We start from the raw sequence: 13,712 nt of genomic DNA on the forward strand, positions 1-13,712 counted from the left end.
TAGTGAAGTTCCTGGCTTCGCCGTAAAAAAAAAAGATTTAAAGTAGATGGTTAGTTGGTGCTGTTCCAGCATTATTGAGGTGAGTGTTGGTGAAGCTAGAAGCATAAGGGTCTAGGGTTCCTCCTGCAGGTTGATCATGAACATACTTTTCCTCTTCATTTGCAATCTTCTGTGCTGCTTTGTTGACATGTAAATCCATGGCTGCTTCTGCCTCTCTTGCCAATCTTACTTCATGTGCTACTTCTACTCTTGTCTTTGCCAACTCCTTCTCAGCCTATATATCATTTTCGATATAAGTTATACATCCTGATAGTATTGAAGAATTTAATTTGTTAATTTATTAGTAGTTTAGTCTACTATAGTGTGTATAGTTGAATGTGTGATTTTTTCAAATCCTGGCTACAAATTATTTTATACTAATTGATAGTTTGGGAAAATTTCTACAATCTTCTTTTTTCTCATTTTTTTTTTTTTGAAAAATATCATGTTGTGTTTGACTAATAATTTATTTATTTTTTGCCAAAAAAACTACTCGATCAAGATGAGTAGGAGGTAGGGCCGAATGAGGGCATCTTTGATGAAAAATTACATTGTTTATATATGATTAAATTTTTTTTTTTGTATAGATATCTATATTGCTCAGACACAAATCGTACAATATTTTTTGGAGAGTCCAAGCAATATAGGTAGAGATTGAACTCCCTTTGACTTCTTTATGTATTACTTTCTCATAATTTGAACCGTGAAAATTTGTGTCCGCGGCTGACAAATTATATGGCTCAATGTGTACATATATCCCCTAACTAACTTATTAGCCTTTGAACTATATCTAACAAAATAAGAAATTAGCCGATACAAAAATTAGGATTTGGCTCCCCTCCATTACCCTTCCCTCCATTTCGTCAAGTGCACATCTAGATGAGAGATGCGTCTTATTTAAATTTTTAAGGTCAACATTATACTATATTAACAAATATTATAACCATAGTTAAATCAATCAATTTTGGAAAACTACCCCCAAAATGTGGTAAGAACAAGATATTTTCTATAAATTTTGATATTCATTGATTTCATTTCATATTTTTTACTTAAACATTAAATTGTACGATATTTAAAGTGAGAATCAATTAAACAATTTTTTGTGATAATAAACTATGTTCTTGAAATATTTTATATGTTAGAAAAACTAAATAAAAGATGTGAATAATTATCAATGTAGACAAAAACTTTAAAATAAAAAAGACGAGAAATTATTAGAACTACAAATGTGAAACATCAAAATTACCACACTTTAGTAAGAGGAGAAAGTGTGGCTACGTACTGTGTTTGAAGGGAAAAAAAGAAGTATGTTTTAAAATTTGTTTGTTGGGAATAAAAGAAAATTCTAATATTTTAAATAAAAAATATAAAATGAAATCAATGAATATCAAATTTATAGAAAATATCTTGTTCTTATCAATTTAGGAAGTTGTTTTCTAAAATTGGTTGACTTAACTATGGTTATAATATTTGTTAATGAAGTATAATTTTGACCTTAAAAATTTAAATAAGACACATATCTCTCATTTAGATGTGCACTTGACGAAATAGAGGGAAAGGGTAATGGAGGGGAGCCAAATCCCAAAAGGATTAGCCTTATCGTATCTTGATTATCAAAATTGCATCCAGCTAGTTTCAATAATACTTTTACTAATATTATAATAATAATAATAATAATAATTTTTAATTGATCAAGGTTTCTAAAGTATTTCCTTGGAAAAACTACTTTTTTTTTGGCTTTCCAAAAATATGACCAAAAACACTATGTTGTGCTACTTGTAACTGTTTAATTTTTTAACCTTAAAATTTTTGTATAATATAATTCTTACTTTTTCCTCCTCTTTAGCTTCAGCTTTGGCCTTGCGCATGGCGCTCATATCATTAAACTTGTCCTTGATAGCCTGCATTTTTCTCTTCTAAAATACTTCACAAAAGACTTATTAATTATATAAAAATATATCCACTTTAAGAGTTTTGAATTTTGATTTTGGACTCAAAATATTTATAGGTTTGTTTGTAACTATAATAATTAGACAATGGTCACAAACTATTCGTCCTATTCCGTTAAAAAAAAATCTTGTTTTTCTCAATACAAATGGTGACAAACCACAACAAGTGTCAATCACCCAACAATCTTTATATAATAATCCAAATTTGTTTGAGTTTTTGCCTCTATTTGAACGGGTCTTTGTCTTTGGCTGAGCTTTTGAAATCTACTTTTTTTTTTTTATAGTTAAATCCTTTTTAAAATAATATTTTGGAAAGTAGTTTGTTTGTATTTAACTAATTAATTAAAAAAAGGGGAAAAAAAAATACTTTTATCAAATTAGAATTTTGTGTTTAGCATGCTTTCAAAAAGTGATACCGAGTTTCGGAGAGTCATCTTTCTTTTTTATTTTAATTATTTTCCATAAAAAAATGACTTTCTAAAATAATTATTATTAATTGAATGATCATGCGAGAAATAACTCCTAATTCATAGTAGTTTGATCAATAGGATTGAAAAAATATAAATTTAAAGACACTCTTCAACCGTTGTTCCAACAACATATTATGTATGTAAAACAGAAGGATTAATCGTGCAAATTATACCAAACAAGGGTAATAAATCATAAATTCATTAAAATCCAAAAATAAACTTGAAAAGTAAGCAAACTCTAGCTAAAAGTAATTTCTACCACTCTCTCCAAACAACTTACTATAAGAAACAAATATAAAAAATTAAAAGATCATCTAACTAATAAATTAAGAAAAAATAAATAGCAAACTCGAACTTATTTGAGACTGAGGAGCAATTGTTGTAGTCGAGTTGTGCATGCATGCATCTTCTTTCTTTAGGGTTGCGATTTGTCATCGGACTCATTATTATTATTATTATTATTATTATTTGCTTCAGAATTTTTCTTTTTGCGGTCCTCGTGGATCCAAGTAACAATAAGAAAACCGGCTAAAAATATGACAAAAGCAATAGTAATCCCTTTAAGGTATGGAATTAAGGGGCCAAGCCAATTATTAGCACCCGAAGCTTGATGATTTTCACCTTCGTAAGTAATATTAGTAATATTATTTCCAGGATTCGACATATCAAATTTGTACTAAGAAGAGAAAATATATGTTGTGTAAATGGTGCAATGTGAGGGTCGAAGGTACGTAGACCTTTATTTATAGGTGTTATGTGCCTCTTATTCTTGGAAAGAATGTTGAAAAAAAAGGTAGGGGGAAGTAGGGAGGATTTATTTAGTAAATTTACTTATTAATGAAACATTCTCCTTTTTTTGGTTATGAAAGAAAAAAAAACGTAATTTTCCTTATTTTTCATATGTTCGCCTTAAAATTTATTGAAAATGACTTCAGAGAGCAAAACAAAACGAGGGGAAGGAAAAAAAAAAAGGAACCATATATGAAGTAGAAAAAAATACATGTTAATGTTCCGTATTCATATGGTTGCCTCGAGGTTTATGGAAACTAGGCGCAAAGAGTTCTAAAATTGGAAAAGAAGAACGAAAAGAACCATAAATAGAGTAGAAAAGAAGAACAATATAATAATTTCTTTCGGCAAACATTACTTTATATTTTTATGAGAGAAGTATTGAGAACACTTCTAAATTTGGTGTGAATTATTAATTTCATTCTCAAACTATTGACAGCCTTAAAAATACTATTTACTTGAATAACTTAACTTAAATACACCCTTGATTTGGCAACATGAGTCAAATACACCCCTAAATTCTTGCCAAGTTTAGGAGTATTTATGAAACTTCTCTCAACTTTTTATTTAGAGTCTCATGTTGCTACAAGAGTTTGAGACCACTTGCTATGTCATGTAGCAGATGAGGGTATATCTACGTTTAATAAGTCAAGTAAAGGAGTGTTTTTAAGATTATCAATAGTTCGAAAACTAATAATTTGCGCCAAGTTCAAGGTTTTCAATACTTGTCTCTATTTTTATTGGAGTAACAACAAATTATGTAAACCTGGCTTAAAGAGTTTAAAATCAGAAAACAAGCCCACAGAAGCAGCTCAAGTATACAATGCATTTATAACTTATTATCTTGTGTTGAATTTCTAGGAACCAAGAACAATGACATGGTGGATTTACATGTCCAAATATACTCTTGTACCTTTGACTACATGTTAAAATTACCCACTGTCATACTTTGGTTAAATTTTGTTTGTTAGCTTTAAAGCCTTTTGGAAGATTTGAAATCTTAGTATTTGCAAGTGACTATGTCAAGCTTACTCTTGAAATACAAACTGATGGAAGAAATAGGACAAAGCAAAAGGGTAAGTGATTCATTCCACCAAATATAGTACAGTATTATTCCTTGTGAAAATATTCAACTCTCACCAGCCACTTGACCAATCTAGCTACCTCGATAGGTCGAGAGTGAGAACGGTGAGAGCAGCAGAGGAACATGAAAATGATCCCATTTCTGGGATTCTTTGATCTCAAACACAATAGAGACATAGGGGAAAAATCCATCAGGATTATACTTACCGGTGTTGAAACTTATCCGGTATATACCTGGGACCAAAGCTTCAACCATATTCATCAACTGACCACTTCGGCCATCTTTGTCCGTTGCTGAAGATCCTAGTATTATCCAGCCATCAATATAAGTTTCGCCAAATTGTGGTCTTGCTTGGTTGTCTTTCCACATCTCCAGTCGTACTTCAATGCCATTCGCTGGACATCCACGGCTAGTATCCAGAACATGGGTTGTGATGGGCGGGCGAGTTCTAATTGGATTATGAGCTGGTTTTGCCCCAGCAGCTCTAGTAGCAGCAGTCAAATGTGCTCCAATAATGTTCACACGATCTTCTACAATTTAAGGTTCAATGGAAAATATAAGATATGGTACTGAACTGCAGATGGAGCTTATAATTTCAGATGTATCAAATATTTGTTGAATTTTAGAAGTAGTTAGCATCACCGTATACTTCATTTAGAAAATGTTGAAAGGATTTTTACACAACTACTGTAAAGCAAAATCAGTATAGTGGAGAATGAGAAGCAACTTCTCAAACTTTGAGATTAAAACAATGAAGTACATAAATACAGAAAAGCAATCAAAGCTAATAAATGTTCAAGATAAATAAAAAGTTGGAATCACCTTCTGCTTTTGTTGCAATATTAGTTGTAGACAAGGGTTTAACTGCCGGAGCAGTATCTGCTTTGTCTGAGAAGAGCCTGGAAAGGCGTAATTCAGTTATTTTCATTTGCTCCTGGGCTGCAATCTCAAACTCAATTATTGGTCTGTTCTGGTATCGTATCTACAAGAGGTAAAGTTGAAACGGCACGTGGGTCAATCTTTAAGTGAAAAAACAGAAAACAAGTTTATTTCACCACTGTCCCAGTAGATAAAGTAATACGAATAGTCTGTTGTTTGGAAAGAAGGCTATGCGAGGTACTTCCTGATCTCTAAAAATGTGAAGAACAGTGATTGAAGACCATAAGAGAATATAGCTCTTATCCGGTTAGGAAGAGCGAGGGGTAAAAGATGTCCTCATGGAAAAATAACATTCATTCAGTGGGGGGATGGACAATGTAGTAGCTTCTTCCAATGAATACAAATCCTACAATGAAATTCAGAAAATGGTTGGACTATAGTTATTATTTGTTCACGTATATTATCAAAAAGATCACGAATGGACCCATAGTCTGCTCAAAAACTGAACTGCCATAAGATTCCTGTCAGAGTATCCTAACAAACAGAGATATGAGGAACAATTTCCATTTCAATGGACATTGCTAGGTGGAGCTTTACACGAGTCAGGTTTATCACACGGTAAAAGTTTATGAGGCCAAGAGAGCAGCAGAAAAGGGGTTTAAGTTAATGGTAAAAGTATTGGTGCACATTCACACACATAACCTTTATAAGTTTGGCCTATTAGGAATTAGATAGAGAATTTTATTCAGATTTGCTACTATCTTTTCCTACAGCTCATGACTGACTTACAAAAATCACCCCTTTATGATTCAAGAAGACAGAGGACAGATTTGCATTCTCACATCAATTGTAGTCATTTTCTATATCTCAATGCACTGAGAGCCAACAAGGGATCAAACTTAAGTGGTTTCTAAAAAATGTTGAAAGGATGCAAGATATCAGACTTAAGAGAGAAGGTTCATAAAATATTGCTCAAAATGAAAGTCTGTCTTGACTCTTGACATCAGGGGGACTGGAACATAAATTCTACCTCTTTAGCAATGAGCAATTGCTCTACAATGGAATTTTCGGAACTCAAATGATACGTTCCCCAAAGTTAAAAGTATTTACTCTCAAAATATAAGACTATAACATGTCCAATTATAGCTGAGGTTACTTAAAAAATATAGGATCATTCTACTTTCAAACAGAAAGACTTTACCTTCAACTCTGTAAGTATCTCAGGGGTACTTCTCCCTGAAGCACATATCAAGAAGACAAATCCAAACTTCTCCCTATAGCGAGCATTCCACTCAAGCAGTTCCTGCAAGATCAATTATTAAGCAAACTCTCAACGTTGAATGCACAAAGTAAAAAGTTGGCCTACTTGTACACGGAATTTAATTGGCCCAATCAACAAATAAAAAGGGTCAAAATACTATTTTGCATTTGATTCATAGATTTCTTAATTGCATATATCCTTCGATAAAGATACCTGCAACGTCAACTCAGTAGCAGTGGACAGAGCTGTTGACTGCTCTCCCTTGCTCCACCTGCAAGAGGAGACATTAAAGTTTACCTTCCGGTCTGACAAAACATTAGCATATAACTGAGAGAAAAGATACGTAAAAGTTGTAGGTCTGAGGTCGAGAGGGTGGAGATGGGGAGGCCAGATAGAACAACAGCATTATAAAGTTCTCTCAAAGCACATAAATCTACCAATCTTTCTGGTTGTGAACGTTGGGCCTCTAATGCAAACATACAGCACAGAGTCGCAGAGATACAAATCTAAAAATGGATGTGCAGCTATACAAGAGTAGACAAGATAAGAAAAGCTATCACATCTAACAGAAATATCAAATAGCACATATATAAGAGAACTTGAAGATTGCCCAAAAGAAGCCACAATTAGCATTCTTTATTCAATTTTCTTGTGATAATCCATGCAACACCATGTAATTTTAAGCTTTTAAATTCTAGTTGTACATAGCTTCAAGCACAACTTTAAAAATACTGAAGTCCGTATTCAGAATAAGATTAGAGAATTGTACTGGGCAAAAGCAGGACTTTTGTGATCCCGAGAAGGGGTTTGACCAATTTGTGGATGAGCAGCAAAAGCTTCAAGCCATCCATTTACATCAACCTGACAATGATCAATAAATTAACATCTGTAAAATTGAAGGGTAAAACCAAAGAAACGAAATTTGGGCACTGGTCAAATTGGTGTATATATATATATAACCTTGTTGAACCAGATATTTCTGGCAGCATGGATGGCATCTTGTTGAGTAGAAAAGGGGCCAACTGCTACCATCTGTTGGGCGAATTTGGTGCTCCCACAGCATGCCAAGAAATCTTTTTCATCAAACACTGATCCCATTTTCAGCAATTTTCAGATTACTTATCACCAGAAAACACCTTTTTGAGGACTCCAAATTGGGTGTAGAGTTTGCAGTGAAATGGATTTGCAGTTTTGAGAAGAAACTGCCACCTAAACTAGTGAAGTTTGAGATGCTGATGATGGAATGGAATCTCTGATTTCATTTGCCCCTTCCCTTGTCTAAAGATTTTTTATTTATTTTTATATAAAAAACATTTAAAATTATTTATAAAATAATTTATGTTCTATTTAAGTGGGATTGATTGTTTATCAGTAATTTGATTTTGAGGATTCTCCATTTGACTTATTTTTATAAAATAAAATCGTTAAGATATGAATGAATTGATATAAGTTATTAATCGTTAATAATTTGATTATCATTTTCATGAGAATTTAAAAAAAAATTGAAAATCATATAAAGAAGATAAATAAGCAACAAAATATGATTGTTTGAAAAATAAAATAGACGGGATCATGGCTCAAAGAAACCATAAATAGGAGCTTCGTTAATTTGAATTCTTTATATTAAAATGTATTTAAAATGCAATAAAATATTAAAAGGAAAATTTCAAAGAATGCAATAAAAGTTTTAATTTAAAAAGAAACTAAAAGATAGATTATGGAAAAAATAAAGTAGGAAGAGATTTTTTTCTTTTATATTTATGAACAAGATAATTGATTACTAAAATTGTAAAATTATAATAACTTTTAGTATCAAATAGTATATAACATATTTATTATTCAAATTATGATTAACAATTTGCTTTGATTAATTAAATCTTAATCATATCATATGTCAAATACTCCAAACAAGATTTTGAAGAAAAATAATAGAAGAAGGATCCGAGTCAATCCCATCCAAACGGGCGGGTCGTCAGTAAATGGACGAAATTAGCCCCGTGGCTGCAGCAATAAATTTGCTGGTCAGTGTTCAAATTCCCAAAAAGCTGAAAACCACCATGGCTCAAAGCTCTTCTAACAATGGCGGAACTGATCAGGTACACTCTTATTCTTCTCTCATCACTCAACTTATACTCTTCCACTTGTTAGACTAATCAATTCTATTTGCTGATTTTCATTTTGCCAAATCTATTCTTTCCTTTTCCCTCTCCAAATTGCAACCTGTTCGCAGGAAGTAAGTTATTTTAGGTGATCGCTGTTTCTTCATGAATTTTTTTTGTTTGTCAGGTTTTGGTGGAGGTGAGAGCAAGTGTAAGAACAATGATATTAAATAGGCCCAAGCAGTTGAATGCACTTTCTTTTCCAATGGTATGACAACTTATCATATTACTAGTAGTATATTTTTTCATTTTTCTTGTTGTCTTTATAAAGCCCCAAATTTTGGATGCCTTTCATTATTTTCTGCCTTTGCATATTGTTATCTACTTGAATTTTGTAATGTAACTATCCATACTAGAGATTAGGGGAAGGATTCTTGTAATAAGTGTTATGTTTTGTATGGACTCGTTTATAGAGACGCATAACATGTATCACTGTTCTCATATATCTTATTGTCTATTGTTTGTGTTTCTTTTAAAAAGTTATTTCGAGTTGTTGATTTTGTTTATCTACTTTTAATGATTGTCTTTTCATTAAGTCCGGTCCGAACTAATTTGTGGTTGAGCGTAATGCTATTGTAGTTTTTGTTGTCTTAGTTTTTTAATTAAAGTGTGATTTGCACTGAGTTTCTTTGTTAATGTTTTACTTTCCTGACATAGTTTCTTGATGACTATTATGGAACTCAAGTAAGTAGTTTTAAGTGATTCCCACAAGTCATTATAAGTTCACTAGTAGAATGAACATCAGTTTACTTGGAATAGTCGAGGTGTGTGCAATCTGGTCCAAACACTCCATCATAGAAAATTTTAGAAAATAACATCAATTTATTTGTGTGAACTCTTTGTTATATTTCATTCTGTATGTCACTGTACTGTATATGTATATGATAATGCTCTACTCAGAATGTCCTTACTCTTTTTGTTAACCGGAGATATATTCCAACTATGTGTTCATCTTTATGTATATTCTGGTTTCCTCCCCTTCCTTTAAGTCATTTTTAAAGCTCCATGTGGGTCCGTGAAATTCATAACTCGTTTTTGACATTGTCTATGGTGAACTGGAAATTCCTTTGCAAAACTGATTTTTAATTGATCATGCATGAGTAGTTCTAATCCTATGCTTATGCTTTGGAGTATATAGAGTACTAGCTACTGTTGAAGGTTGATGAGGCTTGTTGGGTGCACTTTAAACTAAGAGGAATGGTGAATTTCCCTTGGTGCTTCCAAGGAAAGCTCAAATTTTTGGCTTCAGCTTGGACATCCCATTAACATTAGCTAGGAGTTAGGCATCCATGGTCGCCTTTTGCACCTTAATTAATGGTGCAAGGAAAACAAAATCAAGATTTGAGTTGGTTTCTTTTCATGATCACTTTTCCAGTATATCAAAGTAGAGATGTAAAAAAAATTGACTATAACCAAAATTTTGTTATTAGATACTACATTTTTTGTGAAAATATACTACTATCTCCCGATTGTAACTGATCAAATAAATCATCTATTCTGGAAAGTGGATACCTGTTCTTTATCGTGACTTTGTTCAACTGCCTGAATCTATGCACATGCATAATGAGCCATCTTTGTTGGCGGAGTCGTTCCTGCGGTCTGGAGTCGCTTTTTGGTGGAATCTGAGGAAGCTGGAGGAGTTCGCTTCTGCAAGGACTTCTCCGCAGCCTCTACCTCTCATAAAAAAAGGATCAGGAAAAAAAGGTCAAATTCTTTAGATACAGAATTAATTGTTGCTATTTTTGATCTTCCTCAAGACAGAATAAATTTGTCCCCTACTTTTATTTTCTTTAATGTGTACTTCTTATTGTTGTTAATTTCACCGCTCCTACGATCTAAAAATAGCATTTAGTTACGGAAAATGTATGTAAATACAAAGGTTCAAGGACTTGTGCTTTATGTCTTACAACTTGCACCTCACCTTTATGATAGTAAAAGGCCTAGCTTTGCACCTTTTCCTTGGAAATATTGGATATCAAGTACTGTCATGACTATGTTAAATACTGGAGAATGTGAACTTTTTGATGGCCTCGCTTCGCACCTTTATGCTGGTAGCTAAAAAGACTTAATTTGATATGGATTTGTGTTATTTTATCTTCTCATGCAATCATCCAGAAGAGGTTGATTATATTAACTTGGTGAGCATTTAGTCTTCTAAATAATGCAGTATTTGTGTTATATTGATGTAAATTGCTGATCACCTGATGAAATAGATTGAAGTGTGAAGACGTGTTATAAGTGAGAAGTGTCCTCTTAAACTTATTTATCTGTGCAGATATCTCGGCTGTTGGAACTTTTCCATGCCAGTGAAGGAGATTCAAATGTGAAGATGATAATATTGAAGGTATGCTCGCTAGTGGAGGATCTTCTGTGATATTGAACTTGCCTTGATAGCTGAACAGTGCTTATTTTGTATTTTTCATATAAATTTTTTTTTACAAACAACTGATACCTGCTGGCAGGCAGTTTGCATTGATTTTTGAGTTGCGCTGTTCAAATTGTGAACTCTCATATTTTGTTTCTTCATTGAATTTTGTAATGCATCAATCTGCGATTGTGTTTCTCTTTAGTTCTTGGTCATTGTAACTTTTTTTTTGATGAAGTAAATGTTCCATTGAAGGCATCAAGAAGATGCAAATTAGTTACAAAAGTAGAAGCAAAAACAGTTGGTTTGCTGGCTCAAGTACAATTATGCTAAAACTAAGGAGCCAACAAAATTTGAAAAACTATCCAGGGAATCTACATAGGACAAATTAACCCAACTGTACAGACACATAAGGCATTCCGCTTTGAGAGAATGTAAAGGAGTTGATAGACCTTCAAAACATCTTCTGTTCCTTTCCCTCCAAATACTCCAAAAAATTGCTGCAGGTATCATCTTCCAAGTCTGTTTGATGGTGCTGTCAACTTTCCAGCAACACCAACTCTCATAAGCTTCTTTGATACTATGTGGCATGACCCAACTGAGTCCAAAAAAAGAGTAAAACATGTTCCACAATTTTGCTGTAACAGTACAATGCAGAAAAAGGTGCCTATTGCTCTCTGCTGCTTTCTGACATAAGTAGCATCCATTCACAATGATGCGTTTCCTTTTATAGAGGTTGTCTTGAGTTAGGCATGCTTCATATAGTGCAGTCCAGCAAAAACAGACGATCTTGGGCGGTAGCTTGATTTTCCAAATTAATTTCCATGGCCAGTGGTCAGTGACTGCATTAAATGCTCTTGACTGCTTGTAGGCTGCACTCACTGTGTAATTCCCGTCTCCTGTAGTACCCCATTTGAACTGATCTGTTGCCTGAGTGTTGAGAGAGAAACTCTGTAGAGTCTGTAGTAGTTTGATCAGGTCATTAAACTCCCAATCCTGCATATTCCTTCTAAACATAATGCTCCAGGTTGCTCCATCTCTATTTTGAGAAATTGTTGAGTCTGGATCCCTGGCTAAGTTGAAAAGACTTGGATAATCATCCATCAGAACTGTGTTGCGAAGCCATTTGTCTTTCCAAAATCTGATATGAAGTCCATTCCCCACTGTGAAGTGCTTATGCTGAGAAAATTTCTCCCATAGCTTGCATATGTGTTTCCAGACTCCGACCCCATAAGGTGCTTTTGAAAGACTGGTGCACCAATGACTCTGTATCCCATGCTTTGCACTGACCACATCCTTCCATAAAACATGTTCCTCCTGTGTGTATCTCCATAACCATTTCATAAGTAGACACTTATTATGCAGCGCCAAATCCTTGATCCCTAACCCCCCCTGTAGTTTAGGAAGAAGGACTTTTGGCCATTCCACCAGATGATACTTGTGCTTCTCACTATTCCCTTCCCATAGAAAATCTCTCCTGATCTTGTCAAGTTGTTCCAACACTTTGCCAGGAATAGGAAAAAGTTGCATATAGTATGTGGGAATACTATCAAGTACACTGTTGATCAGTGTAAGTCTGCCCCCTGTCGATAGGTACTGCATCTTCCAGGAGGCAAGTTTTTTCTCAAACTTCTCAATAACTCGTCCCCATATAGCTGTTGACTTATACTTTGCACCCAATGGCAACCCCAAATAGGTTGCCGGGAATTCACCCACACTACATCCCAAGATACCTGCTAATTCCTCCAAGTTTAGCACCTCATTAACAGGATAGATCACACTTTTTAGCATATTGATGTGCAAACCTGAGAGGGCTTCAAAAATCAAAAGGGTTAGATTCAAATAGAGAACTTGACTCCTGTTTGCCTCACAAAATATCAGAGTGTCATCTGCATAAAGCAGATGAGAGATGTTTGTAGTGATCATGCTCCCCACATCAAAACCATTCAGCCATTGCAATTGCTTGGCTTTATCTAACATTCTGCTTAAACCCTCCATTGCAAGTATGAAGAGAAAAGGAGAAAGTGGATCTCCCTGCCTCAAACCTCTTTGTGGGGAGAAAAACCCAACTGGACTTCTGTTGATGAGAATTGAGTATTTTACTGTAGAAATGTTGAAATTGATCCAATTGATCCATCTTTCACCGAACCCCATTTGCCTAAGGATGGAAAGAAGATATGACCAATTCAACTGATCAAAGGCCTTCTCTATATCCAACTTGCATAAGATGCCCGCCCCTCCGTTTTTTATTTTCCAATCAAGAACCTCATTTGCAATCAGTGAGGCATCAGTGATTTGCCTATCTTTAAGAAAAGCATTCTGGTGTTTAGAGACTAGCTTTCCCATAACTGTCTTTAACCTTTCTGCCAGGACTTTAGCTATGATCTTGTAGACACTCCCAATTAAACTAATTGGCCTATAATCTTTGAGTTCTATTGCTCCTTTTTTCTTGGGAATGAGAGCTATGAAGGAGGCATTGCATGATCTAACCATCCAACAATGTTGATGGTAATGGTTCATAGCTGCCAGTATGTCAACTTTGATGAAGTCCCATGATTTCTGATAAAATGCCATTGTGTACCCATCTGGCCCTGGTGCCTTGTCGGGAGCGCAAGACTGAATAGCTGCCAATACTTCCTCTTCTTGAAAAGTTGCTTCCAGATTAAACTTTTCCTCAACTGAGATGGATGGAATGCCCTCAAAGTTGGCTGAAGGCC

General features: G+C 34.1%; 2 protein-coding genes across 3 annotated transcripts in view; one reads left to right on the plus strand and one right to left on the minus strand.

Moving 5' to 3' along the window:
* Positions 1-4,309: 4,309 nt before the first annotated feature.
* LOC102602185 (uric acid degradation bifunctional protein TTL) lies at positions 4,310-7,749 on the minus strand. 2 transcript variants are annotated; one of them, XM_006354541.2, is made up of 6 exons: positions 7,432-7,749; positions 7,241-7,332; positions 6,685-6,742; positions 6,412-6,513; positions 5,154-5,313; positions 4,310-4,858 (listed from the first exon to the last, which is right to left on the minus strand). In XM_006354541.2, exons 1-6 carry the CDS (start codon positions 7,567-7,569, stop codon positions 4,404-4,406), a joined length of 1,005 nt encoding a protein of 334 aa, XP_006354603.1. In that variant the 5' UTR covers positions 7,570-7,749; the 3' UTR covers positions 4,310-4,403. The 2 variants fall into 2 exon arrangements, with proteins under 2 accessions (XP_006354603.1, XP_006354602.1); XM_006354540.2 differs by having other exon boundaries at positions 4,312-4,861.
* A 670-nt stretch (positions 7,750-8,419) lies between these two features.
* LOC102602750 (3-hydroxyisobutyryl-CoA hydrolase 1-like) overlaps positions 8,420-13,712 on the plus strand; it is a 12,505-nt gene continuing 7,212 nt past the window's right edge. The window contains exons 1-3 of the mRNA XM_006354542.2: positions 8,420-8,567; positions 8,758-8,838; positions 10,906-10,974. Of these exons, the coding sequence (XP_006354604.2) occupies positions 8,451-8,567; positions 8,758-8,838; positions 10,906-10,974 (267 nt within the window). The 5' untranslated portion in view covers positions 8,420-8,450. The remainder of the gene's footprint in view (positions 8,568-8,757; positions 8,839-10,905; positions 10,975-13,712) is intronic.

Source organism: Solanum tuberosum, unplaced genomic scaffold, assembly GCF_000226075.1.
Source record: "Solanum tuberosum cultivar DM 1-3 516 R44 unplaced genomic scaffold, SolTub_3.0 scf00173, whole genome shotgun sequence".
Classification (NCBI taxonomy): Eukaryota; Viridiplantae; Streptophyta; class Magnoliopsida; order Solanales; family Solanaceae; genus Solanum; species Solanum tuberosum.

Bases quoted from the DNA above. Each gene is read 5' to 3' on its own strand.
- LOC102602185 (XM_006354540.2), bottom strand. From the start codon at position 7,569: ATGGGATCAGTGTTTGATGAAAAAGATTTCTTGGCATGCTGTGGGAGC. The intron at 7,333-7,431 runs GTTATATATATA...GATCATTGTCAG, and splicing joins GAAATATCTGGTTCAACAAG to GTTGATGTAAATGGATGGCT. The intron at 4,862-5,153 runs GTGATTCCAACT...CTTAAATTGTAG, and splicing joins TATTGCAACAAAAGCAGAAG to AAGATCGTGTGAACATTATT.